This window comes from Vollenhovia emeryi, unplaced genomic scaffold (assembly GCF_000949405.1).
Source record: "Vollenhovia emeryi isolate VEMERY1.0 unplaced genomic scaffold, V.emery_V1.0 DF939193.1, whole genome shotgun sequence".
NCBI classification, from domain to species: Eukaryota; Metazoa; Arthropoda; class Insecta; order Hymenoptera; family Formicidae; genus Vollenhovia; species Vollenhovia emeryi.
In genome coordinates this window covers 334,395-359,143 of record NW_011967173.1, presented here as the reverse complement: position 1 = coordinate 359,143, position 24,749 = coordinate 334,395, and the positions used below count along the sequence as shown (strand labels likewise).

The window sequence follows — 24,749 nt, the reverse complement described above, 5'->3', positions numbered from 1 at the left end:
CCAGATACATAAGTACTGCTGAAGAAAAAATAAACCTAATACTCTCTGATTTAACTTTCACTGTGTTAATTATCAAGTTTCGCGAAAGCGTTAATTTTATCTGTTCTTTACCTTTTGAATCTGATTGTTAGTTTTAAAAAATTACCAACTTACTGCTCAAAAAAATAAATAACACAAGTGATAGAAACTGCATACGATCAGGAATCTTTTTAGATAATACTTGTTTGCGTATACATTCAACGATGCAAACTGCGCCCCGAAAGTTTTCGGTCTTGAAATACAGTCCGAGTTGAAGTTTATACATTTTTATTTCTTTTGAGAAATCACTGAACCATTTCATTCACTTGACACTCTATAGAACACTCGACTAAACGAGGAAAGAAGGAGAGCAAAGCCACGATGGTGTTTCTTTCTTTCAAATACTTTTCTAGTAATTCCCCCTTTGGTTAATGTTTTCTAGGATGACGTCTATGACATATATGACCCCTGCTTGCAGTATGTGACCACGAGTAGTGCGCATCCTCATCTCCAAGAGCAGCATATTGTGTACACAACCGGCACGGACAAACGAGTGTCCTGGCCTGGGAAGCGAGCCGAGTACAAGCACGAGTACGTTCAACCACCGGCTGCTCACTCGAGAGATCATCAGAAGTGGGTGGTGGCCAATCCCGTGCAATATAGGTGAGAATCATATTCCTCGGCATGCTCGGCCCGCGTCTTTGATCGAGGCATGTACCGTGACCATGAGACCGAGCTCTAGAACGATTCTCGCGATACGATACACAGCTGCGGAGCATGCTCTCGTCGAGTAATCAGCGTGTTACGTGCATGCGAGCTTTTGTCAAAAAGAAACGAGCGAGTCGAGCGTGGCGAGCAGCCAACACGATTCTAGGCAAGTAAACGGCATGCGAATCTCTATCCGAAAGAAGAAAAATTTCCACAATTATTAGTTCGTTTCCTCTTCCGATCGTACGAGAGAACTGGAAGGGAGGTTTGCGAATCCGTTAGTTCTTCTATCTCGTCGTTAAAGAGACGTATTGCAGTAAGTAAACGAAGCATGTGGGCCGCATAATCGAAGGAATGGATTTTGTTTTGCATTTTGTAGGCAGAGCCAGGTAGTAGGTACGGCACCCCATCCGGGTCATAGCCACAACCATCACGGGCATCCGGCCGCTCATCTAAGTCCTGGCGGCAGCGGCGGTGGTAGGAGTCCCGTCGGGGGGCCCGTGATAGGAAGCGCCCAGCACTTGGGACAGCCTCTCTACCAGGAATACGCTCACGTGCGCTCGAGAGCCCACGCGGTGCCGCCTCCTGTGTACGTTACCGCGGCGCCATCGCAGGCTGCTACCGCTATCCAGCAGCAACAAGTGCCCGCGTATCAGGGATTCACGCCCGGGTGGGTAACTAGAGAACTAGCTGATGCATGGCGTCTACCCATCCTCTCTCTGTTCCAGCGTTAAATTTACATCATTTGTGACTCTGAAGTAGACTTGCGAGTTGATCCTTTCGACGTAAACGTTACGTTTTGTGGCATGTGTTTAACAAGTCAAAGTCGTAAACTCGCAGGAAGTCGATGTTTGTCTTGTATACTTCACGAAAGGCGTCGTACGGCTTGATTTTTAGAAACTAAGTCTTGATCACAGGTGCTCGCGTGGCAGAAAGTTGTATCGAATACATCAAAGTTTTTCGCTCATTTATTCAGACTTACGACGTGGGATATTTTCCTTCATTGTAATGTAAAATAATATGAGGAAATAGATTTTAAGATTGTAACAAGTGTAAAGAATTTGTCTCGTGTTGTGTTTTACTCGAACGAAATTTCATCGACAACTTTTTCATCCGATGACAAACATCGAGGTCCTGCCGGTAGAGAAAACTTGGAACGTAGAATTTTGTCAGAGTTAATTGTTTCCCTGAGTTTACCCTCAGATACATGCTTGCGGATCCGACAATCTATATTATAAGAAAAGAAAAACTTATAATTTTCTTTTTTTAGAGCTTTATGGAGACTTTCTAATGTGCGTTATCCCGTTTTTTACAGCTCGTCTCCATTAACGTTGTATGATTCTAGTCGAGCGTTGCCACCGCCAGCTCATCACAGCTCGGCCAGACCGTTACTGGCGAGTCACGCAGCACATCCGTTGCCTGCGCATATGCAGCCTACAGCCGTTTATGGATTGGCCCCGCTTTCGCCAGCCAAACACCAATACCAACCTTCTGGTTTATGGTTTACCGAATAAATTATTCCCGTCGGGCCGTGGATAAGAGTTGTGTACGAAGAAATAACTAACAAGTAATTGTACGATCTTCTGGGAACTTACGAGCCGCCCGTGTGCCAATCAGCGAACGTGTAATCGACGAAAACGTTAACGGAGAAAGAGAAGTGTCATAATTTCCCCGTTTTCGTGCACCTGGCCAGTAAGCGAAGCGGGTAGGGAGCGTCCGAAACCGCTGCGCGATTCGCGCGCACGATCGGTAGCACGATAACGCCGCGCGCTCACGAACGAGCGAGTTCGCCGAGATGAGCAGGGAGCAGGGGTGCGTTAAGGCAAAAATTCTGACAATCCGTCCTATATATAAGCAGCGACCACTCCCTTCCGACCGCTCTCGTAGGAATGCGAGACACGAGATCACGGTCAATGTAACTAGATCTCTTTGTATATGTTTGTTACGTATCTTATGTGTCCGAAACAATTCCATCGTCTTACCGTGACAATTTCACAAGGGGAAAAGCGAACCGAGGGGAAAGACTGTCCCTACTTTGACGCGCGATTGTACGTGAACTGATTTCTCACGAGATTTGTCATCCGGCACACTTGTTTCTTTTTTGTCTCTTCAATTTCGGGAATACACGCGTATCCTCGACGTGTACGCGGCAATGCTTTAAATTTCGTAAGTTTCCAGAGACACCGATGTTTTATTACGGAAACGATAGCGTTTATAAGGACATTGTACAGACCAAAATTTTCTATCGAACTCTCCCGATCTGTTTAACGCCCATACATGTGGTTTCTCTCTCTCTAGTGTACATACATATATACATATATATACATATATATGGAACCGATGTGCGCCTTAAACAGATCGGAAACGTTAATGTCGACGATAGACGAGAGATACGCACGTAGTAGCAGTGCCGATCCACGTGCGCGTGGATCTATTATTAAACGAACATCCTTCATATGCGATTTATATGTAGTAACGATTTAATTTAAATGCGTATGAGTCTGCATTTCTTTATGGTATGTCGTAGGACATATCGCGCGCGAGTATCTTGGTTTTAATGCTCCTTAACAAAATCATTTTTACCCAATTTAGGTTTTCTCTCCGATCTTCGTTCCTTTCGTTCTTGCTCGTGAAAGTTTTTCTATTACAATTAGGAATATCGCTAAGGGATGTAGCGCTCTATAATCTTTTACGGTATTTTATTCATAACGGGCACTCAGGACTAACGAGGTAGCCACATTATTCTTTGTAGTTTGTAGCATGTTATTCAAGTATACGTTAATACACGCCACCATCCATACATGTACACACATACACGCGCATACATACGTAAATACGTACATGATTTAGTTGTATCGCATATTCCGGACTTCTTCGAGTAGGATTATTCGGGGATTGTCGTAAATGTAGGAGCATTCGTCAGAAATAAGCAAGAGATCTATAATCGTGTCACGAATTTATTAAGGTGATTGCACGACATCCGAATCGACAAAAGCTTTGACGTGCCTTTTTTGGAGCAGTCTCATTATTTATTATTATTCTTATATCATTACTTTAGATCGTCTTTGCATTCATCTTGTCATTTTCATCGCCATCATGCTCGTTGTCATTTCCATTGTCATCAACATTACTAACCATCGTTGTTCTTCTGCCTGATATTTTGTTCTCAATTGTGTAAATAATCTACTCCAGGCAGCATGCCTTATACTTGTGGTTTGAAACGCGAAAATTATGAAACCACAATTTTGACAGATTTATAAATTGTATATAAGTTTAACGACCTCTCATTGACATTTCTTTTTTCCATTAACGCTTTGCATTTTCGGTAAAGGGAAGATATACGAATCAAGCACAAATCAGAGTGAAAAGTAGAAAACGAAAAAAGAAATGGGCAAGCGATAGTTTCTGTTTTCAGAGTACAGAGTAGAGTAATCTCTCTTTAAATGCTGAGAGGAAGAGAGAAAGAGAAAAGCATTCTGTGAAAGAAATATATGCCAAACAGCAATAAAGTATCATTAATGGGTCTTACGATAAAGAATTTCTCGCGGATATCACAAACTCGTATATTACGCATATTTCCTTTTCCGCGTATATAGATATGTAGTTATAACGATACATGGAGGGTTGAACGGAGGATTCTATTTATAAATAGTTTTCATAAAACTTTGCAATTATATTTTTCTCGTTCAATCATGTTCTTCCCTGTTGCATTTTCCGAACTACAGTTCAACATCTCACATGAATGGTTTTCACTCTAGTTTATCGTTCTCAGGCGGCATCATAGACGCGGTACGCACACATACACATACACATGTACATCGTTCTTCAGGTACCGGCGTCGTTATGCGCAACTGCTAATACATGTATTTCGTGATTTAATGGAATAACGCTTATAGGCATTGTTTCACTAATTCTATTAATATAAATGTATAGAAAGTTTGTAACGGTAATATTCGGCGTATATGGGATTCATTGCGGTATGTTGTTTAGAGTGATTCACGTCCAGAGTTTAATTAGAGATATTTTACACGTAGAGCGAGAGTGTGGAAACGTGCAAAAGCGAATGAGAGAGAGAGAGAGAGAAAGGACGAGAGAAAGAGAGGAGAAAATTACAGAATATATATAAAGATATACAATTAGTAGTGTAGGTGTAACGGAGTTTTAAACATGTTACCGGTATCATTGAGAAGAGAGCCCTTTACGCGATACAATAAGTAAGCGACAAAACGATATACAGCTGCAATTTAACTATATTTAACTTATAGAGCAGGGCCGTTACGGCTATCGGGTCCATGATAGCCTCGCAAATCTCTCGAGTGCCTTTATATCGAGAGGCATCAGATGAATCGACGTAATCTAACGATGCCGAACTTGCTTCGGCAAAAGCAACCCTAGATTTCTTCATTTCTTCTTGTTCTTCTTCTTCTTCTTCGTTTCTTACAGTTACGCAGTTTACTCCCCTGATCTTAGAATTGAGCGATTTGCCCTTTTCGTATACGCATCAATACGTTTGTACACGTTGTACGAGAAACAAGAAAAAAAAAAGAAATATTTAACCAACTCGATGTGCCTGTTTAACGAATAATCGTATTTACACTGGGTAATTTACTGTAACGAGGAAAAGAGAAAGGGATAGGTGGAGAGGGAGGTCCGTTCTTCTTTTTCTTCGACATAGACTGAGCGCGCTATGACGTATCAGTGAATCATCGCAATCATAAAACCATTTTGCTAAACGTGTTTGGGTGTTTCACCTCTCGGTCTCGGCATAACGGATCGGTCCGCGCCCAATTGTACATATACATACATACAATACATACATACATATATGCTTCCACGTATGACAGTAGGGATACTCGCGTCGCAAGTTTGAGAAAAAAAAAGAAAAAAGGAAAAAGATACTACCGTAACTGCGCCCTCCGCGCGAGCAGTCGCGAGAGGAGAACATGAGTCGAGTCATATCCTTAGGTCTCTCTGGCGTCGGGCGCGCGTAAGGACGTGCGCGCACGTCTGGCACGTGCTCGTGTACGCGCACGTGGTACGCGCGCGGCCGAGTAGTCATACCACGCGATAGCGATAAGTCTCATCCCCCATCTATCCCGTCACCCCGCATAAGTTCGCGCGCGTTATACTAGATCGACGATGACTTTAGTCACGCTTTCTTTTTCACGAGCAGGCTTTGGCTGACGATTTTTCGAGAGATAACAATAACGGGACGATCGGAACGGCGTTTGTAGTCATATTACCGTTTTCGTCGAGCATCCACGTGAGGAGGAGACCACGTGGCGGAGGGACAGGGTGGTGGGCACGCAGGTGGCATTTTAGCCGGGTGACATATCGACGTATTTTAAGGGTACAAAACGCGCACGGACCACTTTGTTTAGGTCGACCTGATTTCCGTATTGTACTGACTTGTATTGTACCGTTCCGTTTGAGTTTCTGGAGTCGATCGTCGGTCAACGCGTGCTCTCCGAGTCACGTTAACGCATTTTTATGGTCATTTTAACGTTACACGATGTAAATAACAAGAAAAAAAACACGCTCATATACACACGCATACACATACATACAAACACACAAAACTACCTAAGTAAAAAGAAGTAGAGACGCTATAAAACGCTGTGTGGAAAGTTAAGTAAAAGATACCGTAACTGTATCAATGGTTCTATATAGTTGTGATATTTTATTATAATGCTGATAGTCGTGCGCAGTTAACTTTGAACGGGTTCTCTCGCGTGCCCGACCATATATATATATAAATATATATACATATACATACATATGTACATACACACATATATATACTATATACGTATGTATGTATATATATCGCGAGACAAAGTATATAGGAATATCCTAATCTTAATACATTGATTATACGCGGGAGGGAGATCGAACGTTGCTGCAGTAAAAGTAATTCATGATGACCGAATAGGGCGATTCCTCTTTTTTAATTCCGAAGTCTAAGCTATATCGCATGAACTTTCACGGATGTTTCCTTTTGTCACCTCGGCAGCCTTCGGAGTATCATTTAAGGAAATTCAACGTTCTGTGTACTTTAGAAACTATTTCACATTAGAATTGTGCGACCGGCAAATTTCCCCGCGATACGAAACAGGTTTATGCGTTGGTCGTGTGATTGGCATCGATCTAAAAGCGACAACTGATAAATTTCAAAATTGTAATGTACTCAACCGCTCGCGCACACGCGGTCGTGCGCAATCGTAACGTTTACTCCTTTCGTTAGTGTAACGACACATATTAGAAATAGGTATCTAGTTCTTTTAATCGTTTTGGAATATGTACGTATGTTTTTCTTATTGCATCCGTGGTGGGGGAGTGATATATTAGTCTTAGATGTAGTGCCTAAAGTGATGAGATTAAGTGTGTCCGATAATAAGATTTATTTAACGTAGAATCTCCGAGTCGGTTCCGCGCCGGTGGGGAGAAAAATTTTACTGGATCGCGAACGATCGCCCGAGGACTGAGGCTTGATTTGATATTGAAATTACCCGATTGCAGAAATTGGTGGTCTCAATGTTAACGAGCTTGTGATGAGAGGAAGGGACGGAGGCGATCAGTATATTTTTTTGTGCACCGGCCGCGGATTATTTATGCAAAATGATGCAAAATCGGGAAAACGCTTGGGTGTGCTTAGCGTGGAAAGATATTCGTGTAAATATACGGTGAAACGGTAAAGAAAAAACGGTAAAGAAAAAAAGAATATAGAATAAGGGGGCAGGCTTACAATTTCATTGTGGAGTTAGGATTATAATATTCATCGCGTTATACGGACAGTTCGTATAAAAATTATTATTATCACTGTAAACAAAGTAACATTGACTCTCACGAGAGATAGATATGTAGCTATATTTAAAGCATAGGAAAGAATAACATATTTTTGGAGTTAATAGAGGATTGATATTGTACTGTGCTCCGTAAGTTATTGAACGTTTCTCCTTCTTAGGTTCTCTCGGTCTCTATTTGCTAGACTGCTCGTCGTAATCGGACCGCATTTACGAGTATTAGACAATTGTTAGCTAAACATCATTCAGCTTAGCCGGTAAATCGAGTTCATTATCAAATTATATCGAACGCTACGTATTACCTTGCGAATCACTCGAGTCTACTTGAATATATTCGATTGAATGTCTTCTGAAACGTATCTACTGTTATTCCGAAATGTTTAATTTGTTAGAGAATCTACACGTAGATCTAATATTACATTTACATATTCAACGTTCAAAAGAAGTGGTGTTTAAAAATCGTGTATTTACATCTGAAATTTAAAATGTTTGAAATTTGATTCGACGCGGAGTGTAATTATTGAAGTTATAATCGTAGGGAATTCTAAAAGTTGTCGTTACTAAGATAAATGAAGTCCGATTAGAGAAGCAAGGAATAAATAGTCTGTCGCGCGGATAATTATAAAGTAGGAAGCGACGAGATTCATTATCTGACTGTTCTTCGATGTTCTTAAATGTTCACTATTATACTATGGTAATGTAACGGCAAATAATAATCAACGGTGGGACTTGTACTATATACGTTTATCGATTTACGCATAATGCTGTATTATAAAGATTAGTCATAGGTGAAAAGAGAGAGAGAAAGAGAGTACCCTCGTGTGTAGACACATGGTTGTTTAGATCCTCTGGCCGTTTACGAGTTTCATCTTCGCGTGGCTAACGTAGGCAACTCCTCTGATTAGGCGTATTGTTCTTTTGGCATGGAAAATATTTCTCTCCACACGAGTCGATAGCGAATTTGGTGTTTTACAAATCGAACGTTTTTAGACTCCTTCTTCCTCGTAACGTAGAGGACGATTCACGAACTCTTAGTCGCAGGATCGTTCGTGCATTGGACCAGATAGAGATTGATCTTTACACTCATATTTGTAGAATCAAAACAAGAGAGGTACGTGCGTAATTAGGGGACTCTTTTTTTTTACAAACGCAGCCCATTCTTGGCTTTTTCGAGTCTCTCCACATGTTTTGGTACGTACATACATTGAGGGGCCGAAAGCGTCGTCTCTTTTAGTATCCAACGGCGTGCAAAGCCCGTATTTTAACTACACTTGGTGTGAAATGGACAGTATTCGTTTCTTTATTACTTATTATATCTAGGCACGATCCCTCTAGCCATTGAAATTAAGGATAATCGGCATAAAACCGGGACAAATTATAACAGAGGCACAGAAGTAAATATATATCCGTCTTATTTCGACCTCTATATACGATTATAAGCTGAGCTTGCTGCTCTTTGTCGACAAAAGCATATGTCTACGCTACGTATTTGTACTGTGTGTAGAATGCACGTCTCTTTCGTGTATTTTAGTTGTACTACGATGAGTAGTGATAACGCGCAAGTTGCATAATTATTGACGCGTCGTTATAACATTTATTTCGACATTAAGGCCCGGTTTGACCAAACATCGTTTAACTTGAACCTTAGTTTAATCCGTATTTGTTTTCTTCTAAAGTAACATTTGGAAAGAGGCAAAGAACGAAGTAAGCTGAGCTTAAAGTTAAACAACGTTGGTGAAACCGGGCCTATATCGTACAGATTACCGTGAATTCCTTTAGTTTAAGCATTGATCAATTACGTTTCCGATTATACTCGATAATCTCCAACGTGGTAATCGAAATTTCTTATATTTACGCACCCAATTGTCATCTAGATTTACTTGAATTAATTTGTTAGGACATTATAACTTTCAATGGTTAACTTTAGACTGATTTTACGAAGCAATTCAGGCCTGTATTTATCGCGCGCTTAATACTAAATTTTTTGTTTAATCTTAAGTTTTATCTGTCCTGTGTTGAGGAAAATCTTAAGATAACCGAGTCTGTGTGTGCGATTTTTAGTATTAAACATGATTCACGAATGCGAGCCTCAATTATCAGAAATAGGGTCGAATACAATTCTCTACGATCGCGCGCGTATTCAAACTTCTTTTAGGGAAGAATTTTCGTAGCGTTGCCTTACTAATGAATTATTATATCGATATATGCGATAATTGTTATACGCGACATTCATTCATACATACATACATACAACGCAAACTTACAGACAAGTACGTTGCCGAATAAATTAATTGTTAAAGTCATCGATTAACATTTACTATCTGCCAAATCTCTTTCTCTTACACGAACGACGAACATCACGCAAACACACATCACGAGGGATCCACGTCGCGGGTACATTTAGAGGCGTGCGAACGTGTCTGGGGATGATGGAAATTGTCATTTGGTTTGAGATAAGCCAGGAGACGTTATCAGCGTTTCTAGCTCCTCCTGCGACGTGGATCTCTCTTTGGACCACATGTACATGCATACGCCAAGAGTATAGTAACCCTAATTGATCGTCCGAAGTGACGAGTAAAGTGAAGTTTCTAAACTACGATTAATAATAGTGTATAGAGCGTTTTTGAGCTTTCGAGGCTTCCCCGAGTCTCTCAAGATATTATAATTCGAACCCAGAACCATCTCCGCTTGCGTATGTGGTGGCCCGCTTCTTTGCAGGCCCGTCGTAGTGCCACGAACGGTATCACGTTGAAAATATCTAAGCACGAATAGCCTAACACGAACTTGAACGTTTTCATCCGAGGTAATTTGTGACATTATAATGTAAACGAGATGTTAAATGTTCGCCTCTTTACGACTGTCATCTCCAAATTTAGGGAAACGAAATTGTGCTGCGAATTTGCTTAGTAATCCGTTTCCGTTTGCAATTACACATCGGTCAATTAATTGAGCAATCGGCTACTGTTGAACAATCAACCCGTTGCTCATTGTAGCAGATACAATAAATTCGAGTCGCGAGGTACACCTTCGTAAAAAAGTTATTCCATTCTAATCTGCCATCAATACATCAATGTGTCTCAATTATTGGCTGAGCTTCGAAATTTCTTTATATTTGACATTTACATTTACGTCTCTGGCAATGTATTTTTATTCATAATTTACACGAGAGAGTTATGAAAATAATTGGCATTGATATGCAAATTAAAGCAATGTAGAATTAGTGTCTTCAGCAGAAACATAGTTACTATAAAGTATAATGGAATTACGGGCTTTAGAATAGACTTAGGTAGAGCGTGCCTTGCGTTATCGCGATACCGACATCGCTGAATGTCAACCCTCTTCGGGATCGTGTTCGTGCTGATCCGTACTCGGGCACTCGACAGGTGTGTATCGTGTGCGGTTGCTCGTTTAAAAGTACATGTATAATTATGTATGTATATTGCAAAGTATATATGTAATTATATATGCATGCATCTATACATAGATAATAAACAAATGTGAATATACATACATGCATATATATTATAAATATTGCATCCACTACTATAAATATTATACATATTACATAACGAAGCTTGTGTACGTGCGACGGATTATTCCGGAGGTCGACCAGAGTACAAAGCGTAGATTTAGTTTGGCCTCGGTAATACTCTGCGCACGAAGTCGAATCGACGTCATCGACGAATGTTAGTACTGAAACATATTGTTTAACAGAAAAAGAAAAGTATGCGTAGTGTAGAGTAATTTCTGTCGGCCGCCACGTTGTTAATATCGTCACATCGACTGAGAACGGGATCGTCTGCTTCTTCATTGACAATAAGCGAGAGTTACGGCGGATATATCCATCGGGACGAGTAAACCTTCTCTGATAAAAATTTTCGAATTTGGATACTCTTGTTTGACGAATAATGACTGCATTTAATCCGCGCGATTAACGTTAATAATATCCGACGTGCCGTATCGGGGGGGGGGGGGAGAGAGAAATTCGATATAGAGAGAGAAAATTCCGACTCTCGATCGATGCGGCGTAACATTTGGCAAAATAATACACCGAACGTATGTCTAAGCTACCAAAAAATTCTAATCTCGTCGCGATGTAGCTCGTGACTGTCGAGAAACGGCAACCGCAGGTGCGGAGGATAAAAGTGAAAAAGGGAGGAGAGACCGACGATCACTTGGCCGATCTTGAGGCGCCCATCGGCAGTCGCGAGTTCCTCGCTCTTCCGATAATAGGGATTTTAACAATCGGTGACGACTTGACAACTATAGAGAGCGTTTCTGAATTTTTTAAGTCGCGCATCGACATTAAGGTGCATATATCCTGTGGGCGCGAGAGGTCCATTTGATATTTATATTTTAATACACACACACACGAGCCGATTATATTTAGTGTATTGTAATTATCGAATATATTGATCACCGTCCCGGTCGTTCGCCCGCTCGTCGCGTGGTCCCACCGGAAGGGCCGCCGACCTCGGTTGGGGGTCAACTGGGACGCGGAGTGAAGAACGGGCGAATGACCGGCGCGAGCCACGGTTTTCTGTATATTACTGTAGTATAATAATCAAACACTAAAGACTAATGCTTAAGGTGATCGATGAGGCTCCGTTGTAGCTCGGAGTCGCGCAAGTGTATTTGAATTATTATGCAACCTAAAAAATACGTGAGAGAGAGAGAGAGAGAGAGAGAATGAATACAGAGTAGAAAGATGAGAAGAAAAATAAAGAAATACATTTGACTAATTAACAATCGGGTATACAGCAGCGGTACAGACATCACTGTGTCTTAGTTCGTAAATAAATGCGGATGCCCGCGGGCAATCTGTGAACTGAGTTGTGTAGTGTTAAGCGCACTCTCTTATTATTCTTTTTTTTTTTTTAATTAAATAGTCCCGACTACGTACTCAAAAGCTCCCGTCTCCACCGATGATATTCAGCGTGCGCCAACAAAATATCCTGCAATCGCCGAACTATCGTTACTTTCTACCACGCCTCACGTTTCATCCCACGTTTCACGAGATGTTTCTGTAAATTCATTTTGCTGAGTTAAAAGTACTATTTTTCCCCCCCCGTTGGTAAAGTTCGAGTCGAATAAGCGAAACATTTTGTATCTTGTTATCTTGTTTCTTTCTTCTCCAGCGTCCCCTGCTTTGGACACGAGGTTTTTCTTTGCGTTCGCGATAACGGAAGCATTGTTCCCGACAGAACGGAAGAGCGCCGTTTTCTCATGGGCGATTTTCTTAAGGCCGGATTTTGCTCATTTTCAAACGAGGAGAACCGAGCGGAGCCAGCTTAAGGTTGACATAAAACGGCGAAATCCTTGATTTTCTGCTCCAACGTAAACGTCAATTATCACGATATTCGCAACTTTTAAGAACTGAAATAGTAGTATAATACGCCTAAGCCTCAGCTTGTCGCATCAGTGAAAAGTCGACCGCTCGGGTGCTATCGGATAGCACAGCAACACGGCAATTAGAAGCTTTCCAGACGGGGAGATAGGAGGGTGGGGAAAAAGTGTTTAACTCTTACGTACCTGTTCTATGTAATACGTCTAAGTACGCAATCAAAGTAATCGTTTTACCGAAAGAAAGTGATCAAAATGTGACGTCGATCAAAAGAAGCCTCGCGTTTGTAATACATGGACGAGTGTTTTTGCTTAGGCGTGAAGCTCGAGTCGTCCCTTTTTATATGACACTGCATCGAATCCAGTAGCGCAGATAAACGTGATTAGCGATTAGAGATTGGTACTTTGTGTGTCTCAGCGTTCGCTTTGTTCCGTACTTCTCTCTGTGCTGTCGCATGACGTCTAAAATATCAATAGTCCAATCCAGGTACTCTAGATCGACCAATGTGATTCTGTGGCTTTAGCACCCTCGTTCGTATCCACATCGAAGTTTCAAGAGAATGCTTGGGAATTAAATTTGTGCTGGTTTCAAGGCGGCACGATTTTTCTACCGATAATATACCTTCCCCCTGCCCTACTTCCAAGCTATAGAATTGATTGTGAATTCGATAAAGTCGTAGGGCATTTAAAAACTCACACGGGATAAACGTCCGCGTACGGGAACCGATCTGTAGGATGTTAAACGTTAAGCTTGTAAGATACATTTGTCGCCGTAAGCTCCATAGTTTTCCATCGTTAGGATCTGTTAGGATCGTTAGGGTTTTTACGCTACAATCTACATTAACGTGTCGGCGAGCACAGATATCGACTTTACGAGATAAGTAGATCTTTGAAAGATACGAAATCTATGTAACAGTGTATATCCACTTCTCTCCTTATATCGGCTAAGTCCTGTATTATTATAGATTACACGGACAGAGTTTGTCGCCTGTAACGCCTCTCACGTCTCCCAAATCACAAATCCATTCGAGTTCAAATAAGAACTTGGCAGCTTGTTATTATTCGCAATTACGTTGGTTTTGAAGCAATTTCCTAATTGATGCAGTATATCCGGATTTTAAAACTTTGGTAAAGAATTAAACAGCTTTGAACGTTTCCTCGGTCTAATGCATCTGTTAACTACGGGAGTCCTTTTATTAAATCATGTACGCGTAAGACTGGCACAACATTACAAATCGAGCGATGTAGCAGCAGCCAAGAGCAATAGCAGAGAAAGTTCCCAGCGCTTTTAAAATTTTGTAAAACCTATAAATGTCTTTCCGAGCCTCGGACACACACGTGTCGAATTTGCACGCGGTAGAAATGAAAGTTCCGCGAAGTCACCGATTTACATTTAATTATGTATTTCGAGTTTGATTAGATTCAAACTTAATTGTTTCCTTCTTACGCTGAAACAGCGTACGTCTTACAATTCGAAGAACTGCCGGAATGAACGTTCTAACGATAAAACGTTTCACGATTAATTTGAATAATTTTCTCTGCGTTTCGTCACGTTGCAGTTCACATTAGAAATTCAACGCAAGGCTGCGTGTCAATTGAGACCCCGCGAGATGCGGCCGTCCAGCTTTCGTTGTCACCAAGTTTCCCCCCGAGTTCAATACGTTGTCGTGAATCAGAGTACATAACTATTGACTAAGTATGCGACTGAATAATCATTCTGAAATTACTGTAATAGAAGAAGGGGTTTGGTAGTATACATAATATGCTCGTAAATAGATAGTTCGCTAGTAAAGGACCTGCTCGCTTTACGCGACGTCGGTTCGCTGTGCATCTGCGGATTGTACAGCGTGCAGCGGGGCGATATTGTATAAAACAAGCACATCGTTTGCAGGCACTGTTATACACACCTATATTGTAACGATTGATTAAAAACCAGGGTACGTCTTAATATGTGTATATGTAATACGTTGAAACGCGACGGGATTCATATACGACACGCGGGCGACTACCGGTCGTCGTAATGGCGAACGAAACAACTATCGTATATTATAACAACGCCCGGCGGGGCGGATACTATATTGTAAATAAACGACGGCGTTATTTCGTATTACGAGCACGCGCTACTGTAAATGTATCATTGGGGATCATAAAAGGAAAGGGGACGAGCAGGGAGAGAAAGCAATGCGTCGCGTGTGCAGCGTCGAAAGCGTCTTATTGTTAGCGGAACAGGGGTGGGGGGGGGGAAAGAGAAGTGGAAACGGCAACTCGGTATTAGGATTACCGTCGTAGATTTCTTAATTATTATCGTTCCTGCCTATTCGCAATCTGTGACTGCAATATCTCGTAAACGCGTCGGACCAATGTCGTTGTGAGCACTAGCTGTAAACTTCAACACCGTTACAGCCTCCGCACCGTCGAGCACCCCATTATTATCACTTTGCGAAAAGAGAGAGAGAGAGAGAGAGAAAAAAGGAGAAACCCAGTAAGTCAACTAACAGTCACGTCCCTGATGGAAAAATTTTGCTGAAAACGTAATGAAATTTGCCGAATTCTCTTGCAATTGACCCAATTTCAATATCATTTCAGCAATTTTTCATTAAAAAATTTATTTTCAGTGAAATTCTGCAAATTTCATAATATACAACATTTCTAAAATTTTTCACTAATTTTTAGTAATATTAATTAACTTTCATCTAATTTCACAGTATTTCATTGAATTTCATAACGAAACTTATGATTTATTTTGAAATGGATTCAACAAGTTTCCAATAACTTTCATTTCACTTTTCATCAATTTCATTACATTTTCAGCAAAATTTTTCCATGAGGGGTAACAGCAATATTATAATTTCCCACTCAACAATATAAATGTAATGTAACACACGTTGTACATAACAGTTAGATTGTCGAGTAGGAGATATTAATGTTGATATTACGTAGCTATAAGAGTCGATGCTTACTGGGAAGACGTCGTCGTGTACCTCGACATAAACTGAGTTTGGCCTTCTCCTTGCCAAGTTGCAAAATTCGATTCCTCGTTCATATAACTTGTATAAGATAAATGTCTCTTGATAGATCACATAGCGCGTTAGCTATGATATACATATTCTGCGTAATATATGTATAGAGAAAGTAGATTTAGTTGTCCAAGATTTAATCCGACGCAAGTAACGACGTCTGATGTCTCTTAAAAGTGGTGTTCGAGGTTTTTAACTTGCCCACTGTTGCAGCACGAGCCACACTTTGCGGAGAAAATAGAATTTTATTACAGCCAGAGAGAGAGAGAGAGAATGTGTGTGTTGTGTGTGTACAGTTGAAAATAGTCCCGTGCGACAGGTGCTCGACTTCGTGTGCAATTCTATGGCTTTTCCCCGTGGAATTCTCTTGTATTTTATACATACGACGCTTACATCGACAAGGCTTGCAGGCGAATCTCACCGAGATGATCCTCGTTTCGGCGTAGCGATATATTCCGCAGAGCCCATGATTTTCAAAAATTAGTTTTCGAGCCACATCGAGTTCTCTCCTTGCGGACTGTCAATTCGTGGCGTGTTATCGGCGAGGGAGGGCCTCAGTTCCCGTCGAGGCTTGGAAATTTCTTTTCGAGGCTCGAAATCGCTGCAAGTAGCACGTACAATATTCATCGGCATACCGACACAAATTGTCTTGCGATCACGCGCATTTCTACCGCAACGGCGAGTGAATTACTATTGTCATGGTATATTATATTAAATACACCGACGATAATAACATTAACGATAACAACTACAAAATGAATGTTGCCTTTTGTCACATTGGTAAACGCGAACAAGATACTAATGAATTATGTACGATTAATAATGTAATAATCTATTGTATTATAAGTACTAATACCGCGCGATCACGTATTATGTACAACGTCGTGGAGATTATTTCGTATGATTGTAAATGATATGTGTTGCGTTGATGTAACGCGCCCCTATATTGCAGTAGGGCTGTGAAATAAATCAACCAGACACTTCATCGGTCTTATCAGTGCCCTGAAAACCGGTCAATTTTAATTATACATGGGAAAACTAATTCCCTCATTTATCCAGAGGAAAAATGTGTTATTATCGTCCTGACAAACGTTTAGCCGGAGCGGGGGATTCACCTTTTTTATCGTAGTGATATACCTAAGGTATGGAATATTCTTTATTCTTACCTTATCTCATAGTTACAGTATAAATATTACTTTTACACGATTAACGCCATATCAGCTGTATATATTTTGATTGATATACATATAAATCGGAGGCAATATTTTAAATGAAATCCGACATACACACACGAATAAACAAATTTTCCCAATTGCCTTGGAGATAATTCTATTGTTAGCAGATTCGCATTTCGATGCTTCAAGATGCCGTCGGCTCGACAACAGAACTGTTCGTTTGCGCTACTTTATGCAACACGTTGGCCTGCGTAGAGGATGCTATCAATTCAGTCACGGTTGACACAGTGCTCTTAGATGGCACGTGAAAGAAATATAGCATGAATCCAGCTGCCAACAGCAGATGCATACCCAGAATTACAGCGACATATATAATTCTATGTTTCCCTGTAAAATTAATTATTTAATCTATATTTATTTCAGTCGGTCACATTCTGCTCTCGCTAGATTAACTTATCCGAGGCAGAGTTTTATTCACATATTTTCTACATACTTTAAAGATTATAAATTATTATTTTGCAGACAGTGCTTATCTCTCTCACCTGCGATTACGGGTAACAATGATCGCAGTAAAACGCCACCGGACAAACTTGTCACCAATATGACTAGACTCCATTGCAACCAACCGATTTGAATTACCCACAGAAAGGCTACTGGGATGTAAATGCCCAAGGAATATCCGTACAGACACAAAAGTTCCAAGAGTCCCGGGACGGCGTAGGACTGTAAAACGAATATTTATACGACGACGAATAATATTTGGAAGCCAAAGCGGAAGAATAATACTTGGTTGCAGACCTCGATCAATTCCTCCTCGGTGTTCCTCGAACTGTTGGTCCACTTGAACGCGCCCCACAGGGCTAACGGTAGAATCCACGCATATAAAAATATAAAAGTGGCCGCGTACGACACAACGTGGAAGTCGTATCTCCAGTGGTACTTGGTGGAACTAGCGGTCTGCAAATAGTTGGCCATGTTCTCGCTGATCGCGATGGAGAACACCAGAGTCACGCATATCCAGAAGGGCCCATACAGGTCTGGATTCGGCCTTATGTGCGTTAAAAGATAATTGTCGCTACCGTGCGGTATCATCGATCGCTTGAGCCTCTCCAACACGTCACTCGTGTTGACGTTGAAAAACTTTTGGTAATACTCGATCGTCCAGAAGCTGCGTTGGGCAGTATCTAGTAAACGACATACTCCCGTTTAAATCACCATATACATTTGCCTGCAAGAAACAGAAAGAAGTTCCCCCGAGATGTCAATGTCTCAAACCTTCGGTTTTATCGGGGATTCCTTGTAAATCTTCTACAATGCCGACACCCAACGAATCATTTGGAAGGTTATGGAAGGGCTCGTGGGTGGAAGCCCCGGTGCCCAGCTGTCCGTCGGCGTTGCCAGCGTGACTTATCGTTGGGAAATCGTGGAAGGATATAAACTGCGCGTCCGTGTCTTTTGATTGACCAACGTCCATGATTCAGTTCCTCTTTGACTGTTTCAACTTTGGCTTGACAAGTGCCATGTATACATCGCAGGGAACACACATACATATACAGGGTGAATCTTAATGCCTGCCCCAGCCTTTTACCATGAGAAATGGATTACCGACTGCAATTTTAGTTCACCGAACGGCACGAGAGGGCAGCTGCTTAGATCTCAGGGATGTTGCGGGCAAGTTGAAAACTTGTTCCACTTAAGCCTTGTGTCCACGATCCAAGAACTGTGTCCAAGTTCTAGTTCCGAGAAATGCGTAGCCAATCACCTTGCAGCTTTTATGGAATAGCTGCAGGTTGATTGGCTACACATTTCTCGAAACTAGAACTTGAACCAAGTTCTTGGATCGTGGACACAAGGCTTTACAGATATCACGCGGAGAAAAAATAATTTGCTAGCACAGTATATCTTATGTAAACTTAAGTAAATTTTGTCTTTTATTTTATGATAAAGTTATTTTCTGTTTTGTGGACAACTATGTGTTAAAAACACTAATCTTATTGAAAAATAATTGTGCGAAATATTTAGCTAAAGAAATAAAAGAATTTCTGTTCAGTCAAACGTTCTGCAGCGAAATTGTTGCTGCTACTTGAATACTGCATATGTATTTGATAAGAATGTGATGGCGATACGAAAATTTCTTTATTACACATTATTAAAATTATTCACCATTACAGCAGAACGTTTGACTGAACAGAAATTCTTTTATTTCTTTAGCTAAATATTTCGCACAATTATTTTTCAATAAAATTAGTGTTCTTAACACAGAGTTGACCATAAAAGAGAAAATAACTTTATTATAAAATAACAGACAAAATTTACTTAAATTTACATATGGTATACTGTGCTAGCAAATTATTTTTCTCCGCGTGATGTCTGTGAGTGGAACAAGTTTTCAACTTGCCTGCAACAGCCCTGAGATCTAAGCAGCTGCCCTCTCGTGCCGTTCAGTGAACTAAAGTTGCAGTCGGTAATCCATCTCTCACGGTAAAAAGCTGGTACAGCAGCTAAGATTCACCCTGTATGTTCTTTGACGAGGAATCAGAGTTTCTGAGTGGTCGTCCATTGCGCATCCACACGGCAGCGTTACTTGTTTTTCTTTCATGTCCATGCAAATATAATATTGACTATTATTGACATTGCGTCGTTCTGTCATTAGATAATTACTTTATATTAGAACAGACCGGTTGTAAACCTCGCTGTATCATTATAGCGTAACATCTTGCAGCTGTGCAGCAATGTGTCCGTTGCGTAGCGAACTGTCTTGACAGACGGAAAAGGTGAGCGTTTGCAAGAGACATTTCCCCAGCACGTTACATTTTTTGTGTACAATTTTACGAACATGATACTACACCGTTTTCTTATCTTTTGCAATCATAAAAAAATTCTCTTGATTTCTGAGAGTGGCACCTTTTAAATCGATTTGCCCCTTTATAGGTTAAGTGATGCGTGTCCGAGACTGAGAGGAAAAAGGGGAGAAAACGAGGATGTTGCATCGGCCCCATAATCTTGTCAGCTTCATTCGTAACGTAACGTGCCGGTACCATGCCGATCGACTGTGCACATTCCACATTGGATTGATTAAACGACACGCCAGCGTTCTAATAGTTCCCAAGTATGGTACGCGATACAAAGTACACGCGTTTTCCAATTCCCAAAAGGTTTTTGCTAACAGAAAGACAGGCAGGCACGGGGATTGTAGATGGACCTGCGCGGCCAGATTTTCCGACGACGCAAAGTCTAATAAAGATGGGTCCGAAGTGAAGCTAGCCAACGAGGTTAAGCAGAGAATAATAGAATTGAATGAAGAGAAGTTGGGCAAGTTAAAGGAGAGAGTATTAGACATAGAGCCAGTTATTTCTGATGAAAAGGAGGTGGGAAAGGGCCAGGCGGCGAAGCTTGTTGAGAAGAAGTCTGCGGAATTCAAAGAGCCACTGAAAGATGATGCCGCGTCGAAGAAAGGTACAGCAATGAGTACTGATTTAAACTAGGATTACTGTAAATACTAATTCGTCTGCGTTTGCAGCGAAAAAGAAAATCAGAGTCGACAAGTCGACATCTTCCTTGGAACGGAACTTCATCACCCCCGTGAGAGCTATGGCGGACTTTTTGTTGAAGCCGTCTGATTTGGAGACTTTGCCGAAAACAAAAAGACGTTCCCCGTATGAACTTGAACCGCCTATCACAGTGTATTGGAGGAAAGATGTTGAGGCTAAGTAAGAGAACGCAATAAGTTTCTACAATGTGTACTTGAGTATATCGTGGAAAATTAGAAATTAAATATTTTAAAGCTCTGCCTTTTTTATATAGAGCTCTAGAAGTCTGGGGATCCAGAGAAGCTTTGCTGAAGGAACTCCTAAAGAAGGAAGTTGAGCGGAAGATCTATCAGCAAAGTAAATATGCATATCGTATACTTGCTAGTTGTCTGTTGGTTTAACTCAAAGTGATTGTTCCTATAAAAGAGAACACCTCGAGACAGAATATCTGTGCTTAGAGACTGTTTGTCTTACAGGATTCACGTATATCCTGATAGGAACTATCCTTTTAGTAGAATAATAATTGGTACAAAGATTGAAACACAAGCTTTTCGTCGCAGATGTTTTTACGGTCAAGCGGAGATTGAGAGATTACAGACGGGAGATCGGCAGCAAGACGGAGATAATTCAGAAGGAGGGTCTTTTTGGGAGATCTGGCAAAGTCGTATTGACTGCGATTGCTATGTACGTATTGAATTTAGGCGTAATTGCAATTGTGTGCATTTCCTCGATTAATTTCTCGCTTTTTTAGAAATGCCAGCAATTTCTTGTGCAAGTTAGCCGCTTGGTTGTACACTGGCTCGCACAGTATGTTTTCCGAGTGTGTACATTCTGCGGCGGATACTTGCAATCAGCTGATTCTAGCGTACGGTATTCATAAATCGGTGCAGGTAAATAAATCACTCGTGCGAATAATCTCTTCCGTGCTTAATTTGCTTCGTGCACATTATTTTGCAGAATCCTAATCCCGACCACCCGTACGGTTACACAAACATGAAGTACGTTTCCTCGTTGATATCGGGCGTGGGAATCTTTTGTGTTGGTACGGGTCTTTCCATCTATCACGGAATTCACGGTCTTCTTTTTCCCGCGCCATTAGATTCTCTCTTTTGGGCGTACTTCGTCCTGGGTGGGTCCCTGTTATCCGAAGGGGCGACCTTAATGATAGCATTACACTCCATAAAGAGAGGCGCGGAGGAAAAAAAGGAGAGTGTTAAACAGTTCATTCTGGAAGGGCAGGATCCATCCGTGAACGTCGTACTCATGGAAGACTTTGCAGCTGTAAGTAGTCTTTTTTGTTTACTTTCTTCAAATATTTTATTTGCACTCAGAGAGATTCCTGTGTCATTCTTAGGTAATTGGAGTCATTGTCGCAGCTGGATGTATGGGCTTGACTTCATACTTAGAAAATCCGATGTTCGACGCTACTGGTTCGCTTTTGGTTGGCGGACTACTCGGTGGAGTGGCGTCCTTTATAATCTACTCTAACGTTGCTGCGCTCATAGGAAGGAGTATATCGCAAGAGAATCTCGATAAAATTAACGCCGAATTAGAAGCGGACATAATGGTAACATTGATCTTGAAATCAACTATGTGCAATATTCAATCAATTTTTTTAATGCTGATTCTTGCGTTTAAACTTTTTATTTTACGTTTCAGGTTCGTGCAATTCATGATGTGAAAGGCATCGATATGGGTAATAATCTAGTGAGATATAAAGCCGAACTGGATTTTGACGGTCGAGAGCTCACGAGATCTTACCTAGATAAGCATGATCTTATTGCAATGCTGGAGGTATGGATTTTATATTTTTTATGGAAATTAATAATATAATATATCAACAAATGCCTCAAATATTTTTATAGGAAGTGAAAGGTATGCAAAATATAGATGAATTAGAAGCATTTTTATTGAAACACGGCGAAAATATCGTAGACATGCTTGGTGGAGAAATTGATAGAATAGAATTGAAATTAAAGGTAAACAAATATACGTTTTATGCAATAATATGTAATAATATATAAATCTACAGTAATGAAAAGTCATAATAATTGTTCATCTGTTTTCATTTTCAGAAAAATCATCCAGAAATACGACATTGTGATTTAGAAATTCTATAAGGACTTATTAATATAGTATCTTAAGTTAAAACTAAATAAAACTGGATGTAAATTATTATTTTAATAAAGTAAGGAATTATTTTAATGTAATTACTTAGATTCTTCTGTCTTAAGTTTTATTTAGTATTTAGCACTAAAGAAAAATTAATTTTTGTAAACATTTTATGTATGTTGTACAGATGCTGTGAAAATTCTACCAGTCATTATAATAAATTGGCAGGAATTTCTTAAACATGTATTGTTAAAAATGTTCTGTTTCCTAAAATAAAGTAATGCAATCTATAAATATTCTTCTCACTGATATATTTGTCACATATGTTTGATAAATAAAATTGCGAATTGTTTGTGTGTGTTAATCCCTACTCTATCTCACTTGACTTGAAATATCGTTCAGACTGGTCGTCACAGAGCTTTGTAAGCACAACAAAGCGTTACTATGGACACCTCGCGATGGTTCGCCCTGTAGTGATCAGCTGCGAAGTTGAACTATTAAACAGATAAATTCATTCAAGGGAAACAGATAATTTTCCGATAGATAATAGTTTCACACTGTGCAGATACTTTGAAAGAAAATTCCCGGGACTCGTGTATGGTGTTTGAAATTAATCGCAGGGACGGTAGTTGACGGGAGAATAACTTGCTGACGACGACTGATGCCTCGGAGCGTCCTAAAATGACACGCGGAAGTCGAGTTTCTCGCGAACGAAGATCTACGGCGATCGATGAACAGCTCCAACGGAACGACAGCGAGGATGAAGCTTCCGTTCGCGATATGGAGCACGACAGCTTTGCGAAACGCGGCGGCACGCCGTCGCAGAAACGATGGAGCAGCTCGGAAGAATCGAGCCGACCCTACGGCCGAGAAATCACAACAGTCAGTATTGTTTGACGGGACGGGAATTAAAATTTAATGTAGTTTAAAGAGCGTCATTAGCGTAATTTGCGCGACTAATTAATCTAATTGACACGGTAATCATTTAATTAGACATGGTCAATCATAAATTACAAATTGCTACCATTTCGCAGTCGTACACATTTATGTATAATTAATATTCAATTAAAAAGGAATGAATGATTAATTCACTGGCGATACGTATTTTATCCGTCTGTCGAAACGCAGCCACGTCATGTCAATTTAATTAACAATTAATTTGATAAATCCCACGACAGCCGGCAGTTTATTTGTTTGCCGTTTATTATTTACAAAGCCAGAGCCAAGAAGCGGGAAAATTATTAAAATCAAACGAAAAATGTATTATTACACTGAGTTCGCTATTCGACATCTTAGAATTTCCCACGAAGACAAGGTAGCATTGAAGACACCGAGGAGACCGAGGAGTCACCGGATGTCAAGAGTAATAATAAGTCACGCGAAGCCGAGTTATACTCGGCTCGCGAAAAAGCGCGTAATTCCGACATTCACGCGAGCGAAGATAGAATCGCGCCGAGGTCTCTCGGGAGGAGGAGGAAGCGGAGTAAACGGACGGAGAGACTAAAGTTTGGTGCACGGCCTCGCACGGCAGATCACGATCGCGATCGAACAGACACAGGATCTTCCGTGAAGCGCTACAGCGACAGGGAAGACAGCCTCGCTGATAAATCGCGAAAAAGAAGGAGGAATGTTTCCCGAGGTAAGGAATACCTTTTACGCGACGCTCTTGTTAAAGAGAAGCCAAACCCAAAAAGTAAAATAAAAAATCCGCCCCGCGATTTCTCTCCACCGCAATCTGCTTAAAATCTTCCGGTTGATTAATCGGGAATTTGAATTTTAAAATACATGCCTCGGTGGTCGAATTGGTAAAGACACCCGTCGCGGATTGAGAGCAGATTCAAACCCCGGCTGAAGTAAAGCGTTTCACAGTAAATTCTTTACAGTGATTTTAAATAGGATGAATATTAGCATTAAAAAATTAAAATCATTTATCGATTTAAGGCTCCTGGTCCCTGAGCCGAGAACTCCGCGATGACGGTGGCGACATAGTTGCTAGCGGTAGGAATAAGAACCCTATCCTGTCGCCGGCTGAAGTATTAGGCA

The 24,749-nt window shown here is 40.8% G+C and overlaps 4 protein-coding genes across 10 annotated transcripts in view; 3 read left to right on the top strand and 1 right to left on the bottom strand.

The window, feature by feature from the left end:
• The window catches only part of LOC105562178 (homeodomain-interacting protein kinase 2), a 52,382-nt gene extending 40,021 nt beyond the window's left edge, over positions 1-12,361 (top strand). For all 4 annotated transcript variants that reach the window (XM_012012801.1, XM_012012800.1, XM_012012798.1 and 1 more), the window contains 3 exons: positions 461-681; positions 1,106-1,396; positions 2,042-12,361. In XM_012012801.1, the coding sequence (XP_011868191.1) occupies positions 461-681; positions 1,106-1,396; positions 2,042-2,240 (711 nt within the window). In that variant the 3' untranslated portion in view covers positions 2,241-12,361. The remainder of the gene's footprint in view (positions 1-460; positions 682-1,105; positions 1,397-2,041) is intronic.
• Positions 12,362-17,023: 4,662 nt separating this feature from the next.
• On the bottom strand, positions 17,024-18,648 carry LOC105562177 (protein YIPF1). The gene is made up of 4 exons (XM_012012797.1): positions 18,340-18,648; positions 17,863-18,248; positions 17,607-17,787; positions 17,024-17,451 (listed from the first exon to the last, which is right to left on the bottom strand). The coding sequence occupies exons 1-4, from the start codon at positions 18,536-18,538 to the stop codon at positions 17,249-17,251; spliced, it is 969 nt and encodes a 322-aa protein (XP_011868187.1). The 5' UTR covers positions 18,539-18,648; the 3' UTR covers positions 17,024-17,248.
• A 933-nt stretch (positions 18,649-19,581) lies between these two features.
• On the top strand, positions 19,582-22,996 carry LOC105562176 (zinc transporter 9). 3 transcript variants are annotated; one of them, XR_001008955.1, is made up of 12 exons: positions 19,582-19,838; positions 19,996-20,520; positions 20,585-20,774; positions 20,869-20,951; positions 21,155-21,278; positions 21,346-21,484; positions 21,552-21,875; positions 21,949-22,161; positions 22,254-22,388; positions 22,460-22,573; positions 22,670-22,782; positions 22,894-22,996. XR_001008955.1 is itself a non-coding variant. In XM_012012796.1 (12 exons), the coding sequence occupies exons 2-12, from the start codon at positions 20,046-20,048 to the stop codon at positions 22,712-22,714; spliced, it is 1,779 nt and encodes a 592-aa protein (XP_011868186.1). In that variant the 5' UTR covers positions 19,582-19,838; positions 19,996-20,045; the 3' UTR covers positions 22,715-22,948. The 3 variants fall into 3 exon arrangements, 2 of the variants coding, with proteins under 2 accessions (XP_011868186.1, XP_011868185.1); XM_012012796.1 differs by having other exon boundaries at positions 19,996-20,178; positions 20,242-20,520; positions 22,670-22,948; XM_012012795.1 differs by having other exon boundaries at positions 22,670-22,948.
• Positions 22,997-23,076: 80 nt separating this feature from the next.
• Positions 23,077-24,749, top strand: part of LOC105562175 — a 4,359-nt gene continuing 2,686 nt past the window's right edge. For both annotated transcript variants that reach the window (XM_012012794.1, XM_012012793.1), the window contains exons 1-2: positions 23,077-23,588; positions 24,003-24,345. In XM_012012794.1, the coding sequence (XP_011868184.1) occupies positions 23,388-23,588; positions 24,003-24,345 (544 nt within the window). In that variant the 5' untranslated portion in view covers positions 23,077-23,387. The remainder of the gene's footprint in view (positions 23,589-24,002; positions 24,346-24,749) is intronic.

Excerpts from the sequence above, each read along its gene's own strand:
- LOC105562177 (XM_012012797.1), bottom strand. The coding sequence starts at position 18,538 with ATGGACGTTGGTCAATCAAAAGACACGGACGCGCAGTTTATATCCTTC. Across the intron at positions 17,788-17,862 it reads CCGAGGAGGAATTGATCGAG|TCCTACGCCGTCCCGGGACT; the intron begins GTCTGCAACCAA and ends TTCGTTTTACAG. Across the intron at positions 17,452-17,606 it reads ATTGTTACCCGTAATCGCAG|GGAAACATAGAATTATATAT; the intron begins GTGAGAGAGATA and ends TTAATTTTACAG.
- LOC105562176 (XM_012012795.1), top strand. The coding sequence starts at position 20,046 with ATGTTGCATCGGCCCCATAATCTTGTCAGCTTCATTCGTAACGTAACG. Across the intron at positions 20,521-20,584 it reads TGATGCCGCGTCGAAGAAAG|CGAAAAAGAAAATCAGAGTC; the intron begins GTACAGCAATGA and ends CTGCGTTTGCAG. Across the intron at positions 21,876-21,948 it reads TCATGGAAGACTTTGCAGCT|GTAATTGGAGTCATTGTCGC; the intron begins GTAAGTAGTCTT and ends TGTCATTCTTAG.